At 34.4% G+C, this 16,335-nt stretch overlaps 1 protein-coding gene and 1 non-coding gene across 2 annotated transcripts; both read left to right on the forward strand.

Annotated features, from left to right (window-relative positions):
• Positions 1 to 290: 290 nt before the first annotated feature.
• LOC144437598 (kelch domain-containing protein 4-like) lies at positions 291 to 12,861 on the forward strand. Its single transcript, XM_078126567.1, has 10 exons — positions 291 to 465; positions 972 to 1,063; positions 2,618 to 2,696; positions 3,514 to 3,612; positions 4,487 to 4,623; positions 6,116 to 6,208; positions 6,994 to 7,223; positions 8,139 to 8,743; positions 9,599 to 9,716; positions 12,533 to 12,861. Exons 1-10 carry the CDS (start codon positions 361 to 363, stop codon positions 12,565 to 12,567), a joined length of 1,593 nt encoding a protein of 530 aa, XP_077982693.1. The 5' UTR covers positions 291 to 360; the 3' UTR covers positions 12,568 to 12,861.
• On the forward strand, positions 2,964 to 3,104 carry LOC144438354 (U8 small nucleolar RNA). The gene has a single exon (XR_013481051.1). It is a non-coding gene; the product is annotated as a U8 small nucleolar RNA (small nucleolar RNA).
• Positions 12,862 to 16,335: the final 3,474 nt, after the last annotated feature.

Consider the following 16,335-nt stretch of genomic DNA (forward strand, 5'->3'; position numbering starts at 1 on the left):
TTTTCTGAGTACGGTTTGTCCCTCATGTGTTTCACCGCGTCACTTACAATGCGAAAGTATGGTTTTTTCACGCAAAAGTTTTAAAGCTTAACAAATTTATACTGTGTTCCGATGATTCCACACATAAAATTCAAATGAATTCACACACATGACCTAATCTTGTAAATTTATTCACCCTACTATACAAGATGCCCCCCCCCCGCTAACATTGCTAATTGTCCGTCCAAGCGCCTTGTCAACAAAGACCTTTGACCCAACCTACCGTTGACCATTTTTGACATGTGCAGAAACCTGTCATTGCCACACTCTTTTATATTTAAACTCTGTGAACCTTTTAATCATATTTAAAGGAAATTAATTATGGGTAAAAAGAACAAGAAAAAAGATAAGAAAGGACGTGGAGCCGAAAAAACAGCAGAGAAAACCGCCAAGAAGGCAGAAAAGAGAGCTAGAAAGGAGTTAGATGTGAGTAGAACCCATATAATGATGTATGATAAATTGCTATGCAAAAGTTAAGCAGAAATTTGAGGTTGGATAAAACATGATTTGCACCACTTAATCCGGACGAGCTTCCTCCTCATGTATTTTATAGGAAATACTTCTATTACAGTTCCCCATTTTACCTGTCAGACCAAATCAAAAACACATAGCTTAATCATCTTTACAATCACCCACATCATGTGTTGCAAGTGTTACATGTGTAAATAATATCAGGAATGAATCTTGGGAGACAAATTCTTTGAAGAAAAATCGAGAGCCTCAAAAACCATATATTGTGTTAACTTTAATAACCACAATGACTATAACTAAAATGGATCCATATTTCGATTGTGTTAACTTTAATAACCACAATGACTATAAAGTGGATCCATATTTCCCAGAGTGCAGATTAGGTGCTTACTCTATTAAATGGATATTTTAAGTTATGAAACTGTAAGTTCATATATTTTGAAAACTTTTATTTATTACAGGAAGATCTGGAAGCTCTGATTGCAGAATTTACTGAGTTGGACAGAAAACGTACAGATACAACTGAAGAACCATGTCAAGCACCATCGCCAAGGTGGTATTTCCAACAAATCAGGGTCATTTATCAAAAAATAATTTATTATTTATAATTAATATGGATGTGAAAGATGCAAGCAGATTATACTATTATCTGTAATTTTTGTAAATTGGGAATTTTAACCTCTAACGCAAAGAGCCTGTTGCTTAAGATCTCAAGATAATATAGGGCACTTGTACAAGCATTCTTACAAGCCAGAGTTATTATTTCTACCACTACATTTTGAAATAAGAGGCTCGTTAAGAACGTTGCCATAAAATAGGCTGTGGTTTGCGACGATGATGTACAAGATAAAAGTGAAATCATGCTAAGTATTCTAATTACTTATCGTTATCCACAGACAATGAATTGTCTATGCTTTATCGATATCTCAAAAATCTGATATTAAATTAAATCAAATTGGACTGAAACTCTAGTTCTCTATGTTTTCTATGTGTCATCTGAAATTTGTACCATAGAAGGGAAAGAAGTCATTTAATTGTAGATCCCTATGGTGTACAGCCTGTCAGCATAATACTGGATCTCTGACTTCAATGGCTCTTGTCTACCCACTGAATGTGTTACATTGATAGCTTTCACCTGAGACCTCCCCACTGGATCTCTGACTTCAGTAGCTCTCACCTACCCACTGAATGTGACTTCGATAGCTCTCACCTCCCTCAGCTAAGAGCTATCAAATTCACAGCTCCAGTGACATAGAGAGGCTATATGGTGTAATGTATTCCCATGTTTTATCCCCAAACCCCATACATTCCATTTTATGAAGAAAGTTACAAGAATAAATATGTTTGGAAAATATTTAAGTAACATAGCCAAAAGGATTATTTTAGACAATAACTGCCGCCAAGATGTGTGTGGATTATAGATTTATTATCAGAATAGTTGACAAGAATATATTCATGGTAGCTGATGACAGGTTCTCTCCTCACTTTCTCTTTTTTTTCATCTAACAAAACATTTTACAATGTACAAGACAACAAATCTGTTTACTGTGATATCAATATATCTCCAATGCTGTATATGACCTCTGTATGTTGAAGGCTTTGCATAATTGACCTTGGATGATACTAAATGTTTGACCTGTAGCAACTGATTGGTCAAATTGATATATTACAACTTAATAAAAAGTTCAAGTATGCATTGATTAAAACTTGAAGGGATTTCATCCAAAGAGAATGACAAGCTAAGCTTCTTTATTATTGTAGTTATTTATTTTACTTAAATCATGCACAGGTTTTGAAACAATGCATGTAATGAAAGATTGTCATCAGTCAGTGCATAATTATGTATTGCTACTTGGTGATTAGGATAACTGTGTTGATTCTTGCTTCATAATTTCGTGTTTTGAAAACAGTAAAAACATGTGGCAAGTCCACTACTGTATATAAAACATACCCTCAAGCCACTAACAATGTAATGTGATAGTGAGACAACGCAGATATATTTTACTCCAAACACAGTACATGGTTTTACTCTATATTTTACTCCAAACATGTAACACAGAACATGGTTTTACTTTTTCTTTTTTTCCTTCTATTCAATGTTACTCAGATGCAATATGACACTTACAGCCCATCCAGACAAAGATGAACTCATTATGTTTGGTGGCGAATATTACAATGGCAAAAAGGTATGGATATGCTAATTTATGTAAATTTATATTTGCATATTCTGAATTTTGCTGTATTTTAGGTATATTTGGCCCTTTGTGACTCTTTATTGTGGTTTTACATATTACAATTATATTAATTATAATAGCGGTATGTGGCTAGATTTAATTTGGGGAGGATAAATGCTGAATTTGGCCACAATTTAGGACAGAAATGTATAGCACATAAACCGAACATAAAGTTTCAGTGGGTTGATACATATACATTTCATGCCCTTTAAATGGTACTCATCAGTTTAGGTAATCCTTACCTGTTGTCCCAATGGGACATCAGTGAGGAAAAATGATGTTACAGAAGGGTATGATCTTCTATGAATTATACCTAGAGTTCGGAAGGTACTAGCAACGGCCTTCTGAATTCTGACTGAACCATCTGATGAGTCAATTGTCATACTCAATATGTAAAATATTTTGCATGGCCTTTTATTCTGTATTCAACAAAAAAATTAACAAAATTGCAAAGATTTTTAAGTCTTACAAGAAAAAGTGAATGTGGAAACTGACATCAACTTAAAAAGACACTCTAAAACTGTTCTTCCAATCTGTAATGGCTTTACATCTGATATGAAGAAATAAACAACACACAGACCATTTGGAAAACAATGGAAAACCTGAACTTAGACACTCGCTCACTTACATATAGACAGATTTATCAGTCAAACAGACTGTAAGTCCTATTATTTGAATGGGAATGTTTGATTCTAATGAGATTTGTCTTGTCTTTAGAACTGTGTGAATATTTGTAAATTATCTACATTTACTATCATTGTTTCCCCAGACCTTTGTGTATAATGACCTATACATCTACAACATACGAAGAAATGAATGGTCATTGGTGAAAGCACCAAATGCACCTCCACCAAGATGTGCACATCAGGTATTTAAATTCTGCTGTCTCATCTCACCAGCATGTTTTAGTTTTTCTTCTCTGTTAGAAATACAATATTAATGTAACATGAACATTGTGGTCAGTTGTATTCATTGGTTTGCAAGTTTGTTAATCACAGGATTAGTGTACCATTTTGTGTACTCACAAAATTTGACTTTCTTTTTGTACACAGCTTTTGTTTCTCTCTCAATAGAAGTATCTTCATATGTAGAGTGACAATGATTCATGTATCGGTCATTAGGTCATTAAAGAACAAACACCTTTGACCACTTTAGCTGGACATCCAGCAGAATTGTTACAGTCACAATGGTGATTTTCAAAAGTTTTGAAATCCTGATTTCTTAACTCATGAAGTGAAGAACATTAAAATTTCCAGCTGGGTTTAAAATTTGTGCTTGATATGTGATTCTTTTTGGACCAACTTCAAGATATGTTACCACCAAAATCATGTCATTTCTTTGGTAGCCTACTGTATATCTCTTTATATTTTGGAGAGCATATGAAATTTTAATTTTTTTTCCATGGAATGTTTTCCTAAGGTATAAATTCATCACAGTAGATGTATGGAACAAATACCAAAAGTATTATTCTTTGCTAACATAAATTATTCATATTTGTTTCATACTGATAATCTCTTCATATGTTCATATGTCAATATTTTTGGCCTTAGCTTGACCTGATTCACCGATTGGTTGGTTGATTGATTGATTGATTATTGATTGATTGATTGATATGATTGATTGATTGATTGATTGATTGATTGATTGATTGATTGATTGATTGATTGATTGATTGATTGATTGATTGATTGATTGATTGATTGATTGTCCATATTTCTCCACCTAACTATCTCTATTTGTAGGCTGTAGCTATTTCTCAAGGTGGGGGACAGTTATGGATATTTGGGGGTGAATTTTCCTCCCCAAGTCAGTCACAATTTCATCATTACAAAGACTTATGGGTTTGGCATCTCTCAGAGAAGAAGTGGGAAAAAGTAAGGTGAGTAGAATTGATATGTTAATGTAGAATTTCAGCTGTGAGAATCTAGGTTAGCCTAGGTGAGTAAAGTTATCCACAGTAGCTATAATATAGATTTTAACTGTGAGAATCTAGGTTAGGGGAGTGGAATTGATATGTTATCCAAAGCAGCTATAATATAGATTTTAACTGTGAGAATCTAGGTTAGGTGAGTAGAATTGATATGTTATCCACAACAGCTATAATATAGAATTTAACTGTGAGAATCTAGGTTAGGGGAGTAGAATTGATATGTTATCCACAGCAGCTATAATATAGATTTTAACTGTGAGAATCTAGGTTAGGGGAGTAGAATTGATATGTTATCCACAACAGCTATAATATAGAATTTCAGCTGTGAGAATCTAGGTTAGGTGAGTTGAATTGATATGTTTGTTATCCACAGCAGCTATAATATAGATTTCAACTGTGAGAATCTGGTGATAAGAACAGCTGCTAATATGGAAATAATAGCAAATATGTCATCTGAAAATCTGTCTGCATAATTTTATAAATACAAAGACAGAAAAAAATGGTATAGGTAGATGAAATTTTCTAATAAATGAATAATAAAATGTGAAATATTTATAAGGTACTAAAGTTATATTGTAAGAAATGTAGAAATTATCAACAATTGAAAAATGAGTGAAATCATTGTTACTGTAAAATACAGGAAGTGATTTATAAATAAACCAAGTAAATACAAGTAATCAGTATATCAAGTCCAGTCTGCACTGCATCTGTTGTGTTTCCACATAAACTGAAATATCACGATGTAAACTAAGATAATAACTTGTGTCCATCCAGCTATTTGCAGTTTATTAACTTACAAACATGTCTTGCTGTTTTACATTGCATTTTCAAGTAGAGCAACATTGAAAAGTTATATTAATAAAAAAAATCCTAAATAAATATACATTTCTCATCCATATGGCCATTAAAAGTATACAATTCTGTATAAAAGGTATTATGAATTAGAGGCTGCTTGCACACTAACCTTAAAATACAATGTACAACTTAAAGGCAAAGACTTGCGTTACCGGTAGTGACTACATACATATGACTTGAAGATAAATTTACTACCCATGCATCAAAATACATGTACAAACTGTGGAACACTATATATTTTCAAAGGATTTAATTTGCAATAAAAATAGAAATGTTTGGGGTTTTTGGCCTAATTTCACTGATATGAGGAAGGTATGCTGGGTAACTATGAGTAAAAAGTATTTTCACAGGGTTTTATTTTATTGGAAAAATACATGAGTGAAAATAATGGAAATAAATTTCAAATTAAATTTTAATACCTCACAGAGAATAGATTATGTAGTTTCTTTTATGAAATATTAGTATAAGCCTGTACATCAGAATCACCAGAATGACAATGTACAGCCCTGTGTGTGAGACTGTCAGATTTTATCTAAGTAGTAATATTTTATATTTATATTTTATATCATCAATATTTATTTCCTAGTTCATCAGGAGCACCATCATCACGAAGTGGACACAGGATGGTTGCATGTAAAAGACAACTTATTATATTTGGTGGTTTTCATGAGAGCTTACGGTATGTCAATAAAACCTAATAGAATGAATCATGTTGTACATGATGTATTGATAATAATAAAAATGATATGCAATATTATCAGTACCTATCTTATGTTGAATACATGCTATGATTTGATATCTATAATATACTGAGTGTTGGAAAGGCCTTGTCTTTTTGCAAAAGTATAAATAAAGGAGCCTTGAGTAATTACAAGGGGGAGGAAGGGGGATTTGGAAGGGTCAGTTTTCACAAATCCGTTCTTTGCAGAAGTGTAAAGGAGCCTTGAGTAATTACAGGGGGGGGGGGGGGGGGGGTTGGAACGGTCACTTTTCACAAATTTCCCTCAATTTGTGATTTGATTGATATGTTCTGATATTATTAAAAAATTCATAAAGTGGAATGTCTATGTGAGCATTAGAAATTTAACCACTACACACAACATAATGTGATAAGCTGAGAGCTTATGACTGTAAACTGTCAGTCTTGTTCACTCTATGATAGATGGCGCTGTTTATTATGTTCATATTATTTTATGATGTTATCACAGAGAATGCTGCCATAGGTCTTAGAGTAAAAAACATCATTCTTATCTCAATTCATATTATTGGGCAATTCTTGATGTAGATAGCTCCCTTACAATTATTTTCAGTTTGTTAGTATCATATGTGAACATTATTCTGCTCACAAAATTTGAAGTAATTAATAGTATATGTTGTATTATCTATTTATTCACCTGTGGAAGTTTGATGCATCTTTCTGTGGTTACATACCCAGCTACATAAATTAATATTGTTTTCCTGCAGGGATTATCGCTATTTTAATGATGTCAATGCTTTTAACCTTGACACTTATAAATGGACAAAATTATCTATCTCTGGTAATGCACCATCACCACGGTCTGGATGTCAGCTGGTAGCACGTTCTGATGGAGCTCTAGTTGTTTATGGTGGTTATACCAAGAAACAGCTGAAAAAAGAAGTTGATACCGGTGTGACACATGAGGATCTTATGCTCCTGAGTCCAGTAAAGGAGGGTAAGATGTTTGTTAATAAGTTATTGTCAAGAACATCAAAATTATCTCATAACAGTACCTAAAACACCATTACACACCCATATGTTTATGTACCAAAATTTTCTGTTTCACATAAACAATATACGTGATAAAGATAGAACCCATGATGCATGGATGTCAGTGTTGGTATTCAATGTATATGCACTCACATCTGTATTTTGAACCCATGATGCATGGATGTCAGTGTTGGTATTCAATGTATAAGCACTCATACCTGTATTTTGAACCCATGATGCAGGGGTGTCAGTGTTGGTATTCAATGTATAAGCACTCACACCTGTATTTTGAACCCATGATGCATGGATGTCAGTGTTGGTATTCAATGTATAAGCACTCATACCTGTATTTTGAACCCATGATGCATGGATGTCAGTGTTGGTATTTAATGTATAAGCACTCACACCTGTATTTTGAACCCATGATGCATGGATGTCAGTGTTGGTATTTAATGTATAAGCACTCACACCTGTATTTTGAACCCATGATGCATGGATGTCAGTGTTGGTATTTAATGTATGCACTCACATCTGTATTTTGAACCCATGATGCATGGATGTCAGTGTTGGTGTTCAATGTATAAGCACTCACACCTGTATTTTGAACCCATGATGCATGGATGTCAGTGTTGGTATTCAATGTATATGCACTCATACCTGTATTTTGATTTGCTTTGGTCATGAAAGTATGACCACAGAGAATATTGCATATTATAGGAAGAACAAAATCCACCTTTTCTCTGACACACAAATCACACACATTGATTAATCCTGCCATAGCCACTCTTTTTTTACACGGACTTGACCTGAATTGAAGAGGGTTAATGGACTAGGGAGAACTCTAATTTGTGTAACTGTGTTATTGTTTGTTTTATTGTAGGATCAAAGGGTGATGCTGATGCAGCGGAACCTGCCCCCATTAAATGGAAGTGGTCAAGAATGAGTCAATCAGGAATGAAACCACTACCAAGAAGTGGTGCAGCTATGGCCTTGACAACAACTCCAGGTAGTAGGGCTATTATGTTTGGAGGTGTCTTTGATGTAGAAGATGATGATGAGGACATGGAAAGTGAATTCTACAATGATATCTATACATTAGATTTAGAAAAAGGTAGGTGGTTTGAAGTTAAACTAAGAGGACAGAAGAAGAAGAAAAGGCGTAGGAGGAAGAAAGAGAAAGAGGTTGCTAAGGAACAGACTGGGGATGGGAGTGATAAAGATAGTGACAGTGATGATGCCGATGAAGCTGAAGCTGAAGCTGAAGAAGATAAAAGTGATGTGGCAACAGCAGCTAGTTTTGTAAGTGAAGAGGTAGAACCTTGTGGAAGAATGAACACTTTATTGGCTGTCAAACATGGAATTTTATATTGTTATGGAGGAATCTATGAAGAAGGAGAAAAAGAAGTGACTTTATCAGATATGTATTCACTAGATATCCATAAACAGAATGAATGGAAATTATTACAAGCTATGGACACTAAACAGGTTTGTTAGTCTTAAATTATACACATAAGAAAACATTACATTTATAAGTCCAACAAGTACCATGACAGTTACCTGATATTTCATTACAGCTTGTAACCCCATCTCTGTAAACTGATAGTCTAGTAACTGCATATACATTTGTATAAATCTACTTTGAAATTTGCTATTTCATCAGCTACTACCATTCAACATACAAAAATTAACATCAGCTTGTATACCCAAGACAAAACGATTCTCATCTAACCAGTATGTTTCAATCCTGATCTCACAGTCCTGGTGACCTATTGTAAACAAAAACAACAGATTGAATGACAATGTTGTTCAGAATTTCCCCAACACCTATTTAATACAGGGACACAAACGTACCTCCTAACTCTTACTGGAGGTTGGAGTCTTGAGTTTATCATGTGTTTGTTACCTTAGATATGAATCTATCCTTAAACCATCACGAATGTGTACTGATGTACAACACCTACACTGAAACATTACTATACCTGTCTTGTATGTAATTGTGTATGACTGTGTAACATTTACTTTAATTGACCAATGACTGACCAGGAAATGACAAATGACTGCCCCATAATTGACCAATGACTGACCAGGAAATGAAAAATGACTGCCCCATAATTTGCCAATGACTGCCCAATAATTGACCAATGACTGACCAATAAATGAAAAATGACTGCCCCATAATTTGCCAATGACTGCCCCATAATTGGCCAATGACTGACCAATAAATGAAAAATGACTGCCCCATAATTGACCAATGACTGACCAATAAATGAAAAATGACTGCCCCATAATTGACCAATGAATGAAATGATTTACTGATTTGTATACTTATCATATCGCCAGGATTGGAAAGGTGAAAGTTCAAGTGGTGATGAAGAAGAAGATGATGATGACAAAGAGGATGAAGAGATGGATGATGATGATAATGATGATGATGATGATGATGGAAAACCAGTTGAAGGTACTACCATCAGTAAATTAGTAAATGGCATCTTTGAGTAATTAAAACGCATTATCCAGAATTATCAGATGTGGCACAAAGTGAAGTGTTTATATACACAGTTATTAGTTGAGGTTTGTAACTATCGAATGAAATCTGCCTGTCTAATGCCAAAGTATAGTTTCTGTAAACTTATGTCATGCAACACTTTACGTGTGTGAATAAACAACTTTAATGAACTTATACATTAAATAATATTACAATGCCTATATCCTCAATTGACATGTCTCCCCCAGTACATAATATATTAATCACCAAATTTCCATATATTAAATGTGTATAGTCAGTTACACCAAGCAAGAATATGAAGTAACATGTGACCTAGGGTCACATGAGTGCGCCCTCGTTGTTGCATGACTACAATGTATATTGTGATTTAATCCTTGTAATGAACACAAGTTAATTAACAAAAAACAAAACTAATCAGCTAATTATTAATTATTCATTTTAATTAACGAACAGTTTGATTTAATACAATGGTTCAATTCAATTTACAAGAACAATTCAACCTTACTACAAGTTGATTAGATTTCAACATGAACAGTGGAATGGAATTAAGATAGGAAAACAGTTAATTAACAAGTAACTGTTAGGTAGCTACAAAGTAAAGTGATTGATGAATAAGAAAGTACTCTTTTACAGGCAAGGAGTTTTGAATTGTACTCTACGACAACAAAGTTAAAACAATAATCACAAAAAATTTTACTATCAGGGAGCTAAATTAAGTATGAGTAATTTATTCAACAAAACTTAATTTCCTAAGTCAACAGTGCAACAAAATATCAGAGTGTTCCAATATTTAGACGACTGACAGCCATCTTCATCTGGGAATGAGGCTGTGACCTAAGGTGGTGTAAAAGTTAGAACAGGTTCCCCAGGTCTCCTCCCGTAGCAACTGTAGGTACAAATCTGGTAGAGTGGATCCATCATTCCTGTTCCGTGTTCTTCCTCTTAATTTGATGTATAGCCGCAAGCACTTTTCTGTATTGATCTCTTGATTCTCTATCCAATATTGTTACCTTGTCAATGAGTGGACCCTACCATTGCTACGGGAGGAGACACAGGGAACTAGTTCTAACTTTTACACCACCTTAGGCTTGAGGTCATAACCTCGTTTGGGTCATGGCCTCATTCCCAGATGAAGATGGCTGTTAGTCCTCAAAATATTGAAACACTCTGATATTTTATTGCACTTTTGATCGATATTTGTTGAGAATTCTATATAGTGAATTAAACTGTTTGAACCAAAAGTAATTTATTTCTGAACATGTAGTAATTTATTTATTTATTTATAGATTGTATCCAGTATGTAAATTTGTATACATGATGAAAATAATTGCATGAAGCAAACTACTGGAATGTGTTGCATAAATAGTTCATGGCAGTACAGGGAAAGTTACCTTACATAGAGAAATTTACATAAAATGGAGCTATTGCACTCATGTACAAATTAAACCAGAATGGCGGGTATGATAGGCCCCCTAACTTCGTGGGGGTGCTAACCTATTTGATTGATCTGATCTGTGTCAAATAGCAAACATTCAGATGTAAGATTAGGAAGTGTGAACCAAGTGATACTTCTTCATTGTAAATTTGATCTCTCCTTCTCAGCCTTCAATACTGTCAATCAAATTTCAAAAGGTGAAACAAGGGTGAATTTTTTATGCCATATAATATCTAGAAAATGAGACGTCATGAGAAAAAAACCTTCCTCAAACATTTCATATATGGTTCTATATATGGCCCTGGGTATGATTGCAATCATGCCAAAATCATTTTTCAAAAAAATAAAAAGTCTCAGGAAATAAAAAGAAAAGGTTTTAACAAGAGATTATAAAAGATTATTTTTTTCTCTTTTAGCCATCAAATTGATTTCCCATGGTGGGGTGAATAAACTGATTCTGAATCTAATGCTCAATTTTACTGTAAGGAAACACTGAACAATTTGTAAATCTTTATCAGGAAAGTGAGAATGTCACAGCTTAAGGTTATATCAGTAATATTCACCAAATTGCCGATGAATAATGCATGCTGGGATACAGTAAGAGTATTAGGCTATTCATTACTTTAATATCCCTTTGAAATATAAAAATACAAGCCTGCAAAGCTTGGATGTTGTCTTGATATGTTTTCCATATCTCACTATTTTCATTACAGGCATATCTCCTATGTTCAGTAATAGTTTCCCATTCAAGTTTAAATTGCCAATATTTGCCACCACTTAATGGTGTAATATATGGTCAACTACCTGACAACTGGTAAATGCAGTCTAGAAGAGGACTGGTGTACACTGGGGTGAGGAATTCTGGGGAACAAACAAAGTGAGGAACTCCTTATCTCTTTAACTCTTTATAACCCCTGCCCAAACAGTGCTAAGGCTAATGTGTATTAAAGAGATTGCTATAGGAGCTCCTAACTCTGTTTATATCCCATAATACCCCACCCAGTGTACAGCAAGCCTCTTCCAACCCAGAGTTGCCAACTTTTAGAGAGGTCACACAATGAAGAATTGGTGAAAATGTATGACTTTACTGGTCCAGAGTATAAAGAAATGAAGCTAAGATAGAACCAGCCTTGCTTTTGTTACCCTTGGAAGTTTACCAGATATTCATAATTTGTTACCAGTGTTGTATAACCATAGCAAACAATGGTTACTGGCTAAAACTTTCAAGTTTTGTGTTTCCACCACACAACCGCACTCTGCAAACACGAAGTATTGATATTATTACCAAACATGGTGTGACATTTCTTACATATTTCTATATCTCTGTAACCAGGTGATACAGCTGAAGGAGTTGCAGCATGTTCATGAGACTGACAGAAATCAAGTGACCCACCCAGAATGTTTAAGTTCCAGTCTGCCTTTTTCCAACCAGTCATTTACCAACCTGTATAGTATTAGTAAGCAAACAACCAAATAACTGTCTGAAGGCAAGGAAGAACAGTAGCCACCAGTGTTCAACCATACAAAAAGTGCATTTGTATGGCTTCTTCATCACCACTTGGAAAAAAAAACTTAAAGATATTCAAAGAGAATTTTGACTTCAGTAGATGCTGTATGCCTGTCATCATTGCAAGGCTATCTATGTATACTATCAATATGATCTGGAGAATAAATTTCATCATGAAAGAACAAGAGTTGACTTTGTTGTATAATTGACGCACATACATTGTAACATGTACATGTAGTGTACAATTAATTGCACTGTTTTAGATAATACTACAGTGAAATAGCTACTAGCCAAGTCATTACACATGTACAGAGGCCACTCACTAAGTCAGTGTAACTATGGTAACCCCTTGTGAGATACTACAGTGAGATAGCTACTAGCTAAGTTATTACACAAGTACAGAGGCCACTCACTAAGTCACAGTGTAAGTATGGTAACCACTTGTGAGATCTGTGCAGTTTCAGAGACTTTTGAATTCTGTTTCACAATTCCTTGGATGTGATAACAAAAAAAAAACTAATCCCTGCTTCTCCTGACCAACAGAAAGGAACAAAATGAAGCAGAAGCAGGTTAGAGATTTTACTTTTCTTTGATCAACCCAACAGTATAATACCCATATCTTATTATTTTGACCACAAGTAGTTCTATGCATGAACTCTGAAAACATCAACTACACAGTACCCCCCTCCCCCTGTGAAACACTCGGCATGCTGCAGGTATCAATATCAAGTGCTAAAACATTAACATCTGTCATATATTCTGGTACCAAACATATTTTCTGCACCAATATAGTCACACGTACCTCAAAATATGGTCCACAAGTTTGTAGTTCAGCTAATGATGGTTCATTTAAAGTAAAATGTGGTCCATATTTGATTCATCAATACTACAGATGAGATCGCCTATCTATGGCCACCACCACTGGTGTAACACTTTGTGTTGGTCAGTCCTTCCAAGCAACAGAATTGATATTAAAAAGTAATCAACTGCCATTCTTGTCCTATCAAAAACACTTCATCTGCATACTCATTTGACAGTCATTTAGGTTTATTGATGAAATCAAAATCTTGACACACACATTCACACTGATGGTATACTTGAGAAAAACATGATATAGCCTAGTAATGCCATAGACTGAAAGGTTTTGTGGTTTACATAACCATGTTGCTGTCACTTTATATATAATAAGCAACAACAGGAACGTGGCATATAATGTTGAATCATTCAGTCTACCTAATGCCACAGTTGTAAACACATACATGCATTCATACATACATTCATACATTCATACATACATACATACATACATACATACATACATACATACATACATACATACAAACCATGAATGATAAAATCTAGTTTGTGTAAGAGTTGTCCATCCACACACACCATTAATACATGAACCATGACATAACCAAACCTGTCCTACAACTTTCAACACACACACACACACAGGTAACCTAAACTTGTGCAACGTCAGCTTTCAACACAGGGCCAGACATGACAACCCAACTTGTGCCTCCAGCACAGCAAGGTCAAGAAAACATTGCTAGAAAACAGTCTTGCTGATTAACAACAAAGATTTTATTCTAAAGCTTTTTTGTCAAAGTCTGAAATTCTTTCTAAGTCGGCAAGTTACAACAAACCAAAGCAGAGGTCAAATGTAAAAGTTACATAATGTAATTGGAGAAGAATTATATTGATCAAGATTAATTGATGTCTTGAAGTAAACAAGTCAACTCTTATTGTCTTTGTATACACTGTCTTGCAGAGGCAAAATATGGAGGAAAGTGCAATGGCAAAATTTCCTCTCAGGCTGAGAAATGGAAATGCTGCATTTATGAAAAGCATTAAATCTGGTAAAGTCTGGCATGTTTATCAAAGTAAAATGTAGCAGTTCATGTATATATTGATTTGTGAAACTGCCAACTGAGGCAAACATCCTCTTACTCCATGGCTTTCTGATCAAAGATATAAGCAAGCAGAGCCAAGTCAATGGAGGATATAAACCATCTAGTAAATGATTGACCAGTTGTACAGTATTATCTTGTAGAATGCAAAGTAATCAAAACCAGCAGCTTACTAGTACTTGCACTGCTTTACATGAAATAACACAAAGAACTGGTGGCTGAACTGTAAAAATGGTAGACACCCTCCAGATGTGTGTGTGTGTGTGTGGGGGGGGGGGGGGGGTGTTTATCTGATTTACTGTTGATATCTAGTTAATGTGAGGTTGATACAAAATATCTAGTTACAGCGGTTAGTTAATCTGATTATACTAGAGGTTGATACAAAGTATCTAGTTATAACTTAAACACCTAGTTAAACTTAACGGGTTGATACAAAGTATCTAGTTATAACTGTTATCATCTAGTTAAACTTAACAGGGGTTGATACAAAGTATCTAGTTATAACTGTTATCTAGTTAAACTTAACAGGGGTTGATACAAAGTATCTAGTTATAACTATAATCATCTAGTTAAACTTAACACGGGTTGATACAAAGTATCTTGTTATAACTGTTATCATCTAGTTAAACTTAACAGGGGTTGATACAAAGTATCTTGTTATAACTGTTAACACCAAGTTAAACTTAACAGGGGTTGATACAAAGTATCTAGTTATAACTTCAACACCTGGTTAGACTTAATATGGATTGATACAAAGTTTCTAGTTATAACTTAACAAATAGTTAATCTGATTAACAAGATGTTTACACACTATGATTAAACTTATTTGTCGGAACTATTTGTTATAATTGGTTAATAACTAGTTATTACTGACTAAAACTTGAAATGGGCAACACAGTGTCAAATTATGCCTGGACACACACATATCTGACGGCATTAGATGTTAATGATACATAGTATCCAGTTATAACTTAACATATGCATCATATGATAGATGCAGGCTATTCCATGTATCTAGTTATGACTGGTAAAGAGTTGTTTAATTAGTTATGACTGGTAAAGATTTGTTCAAATTGGTTAACTAAAGTTTGATGCTACAAACCAACCAGTGGCAATAATGGTAGCAGAGGCAAATAAAATATGAATAGCAAGAAAATACTGAATAGTGGAGAAGTGAGACAACAAGTATTAAATCTTAAATAATTATTATTGATGAAAAAAGTAAATTGCTGTTAATATATAAGGCAAGCATAAATATGATAATAATTAACAATTATCTGTTAGTATACATACAATGATGTATGGTAAATACAATGAAGGCAACACTTTATATTCAATGTTGTAGTTATTTGTCTCTGGTCTCTCTACAGAATTCACTGTGTTGCAGTTTCTAGGCTCTGGTCTCTACAGAATTCACTGTGTTGCAGTCTCTACACTCCAGGTCTCTCTACAGAATTCACTATGTTGCAGTTTCTAGGCTCTGGTCTCTACAGAATTCACTGTGTTGCAATCTCTACACTCCAGGTCTCTCTACAGAATTCACTGTGTTGCAATCTCTAGGCACTGGTCTCTACAGAATTCACTGTGTTGCAATCTCTAGGCTCTGGTCTCTACAGAATTCACTGTGTTGCAATCTCTACACTCTGGTCTATACAGAATTCACTATGTTGCAATCTCTACACTCTGGTCTCTACAGAATTCATTGTGTTGCAGTCT

The sequence above is a fragment of the Glandiceps talaboti genome, chromosome 7, assembly GCF_964340395.1.
Source record: "Glandiceps talaboti chromosome 7, keGlaTala1.1, whole genome shotgun sequence".
Lineage (NCBI taxonomy): Eukaryota > Metazoa > Hemichordata > Enteropneusta > Spengelidae > Glandiceps > Glandiceps talaboti.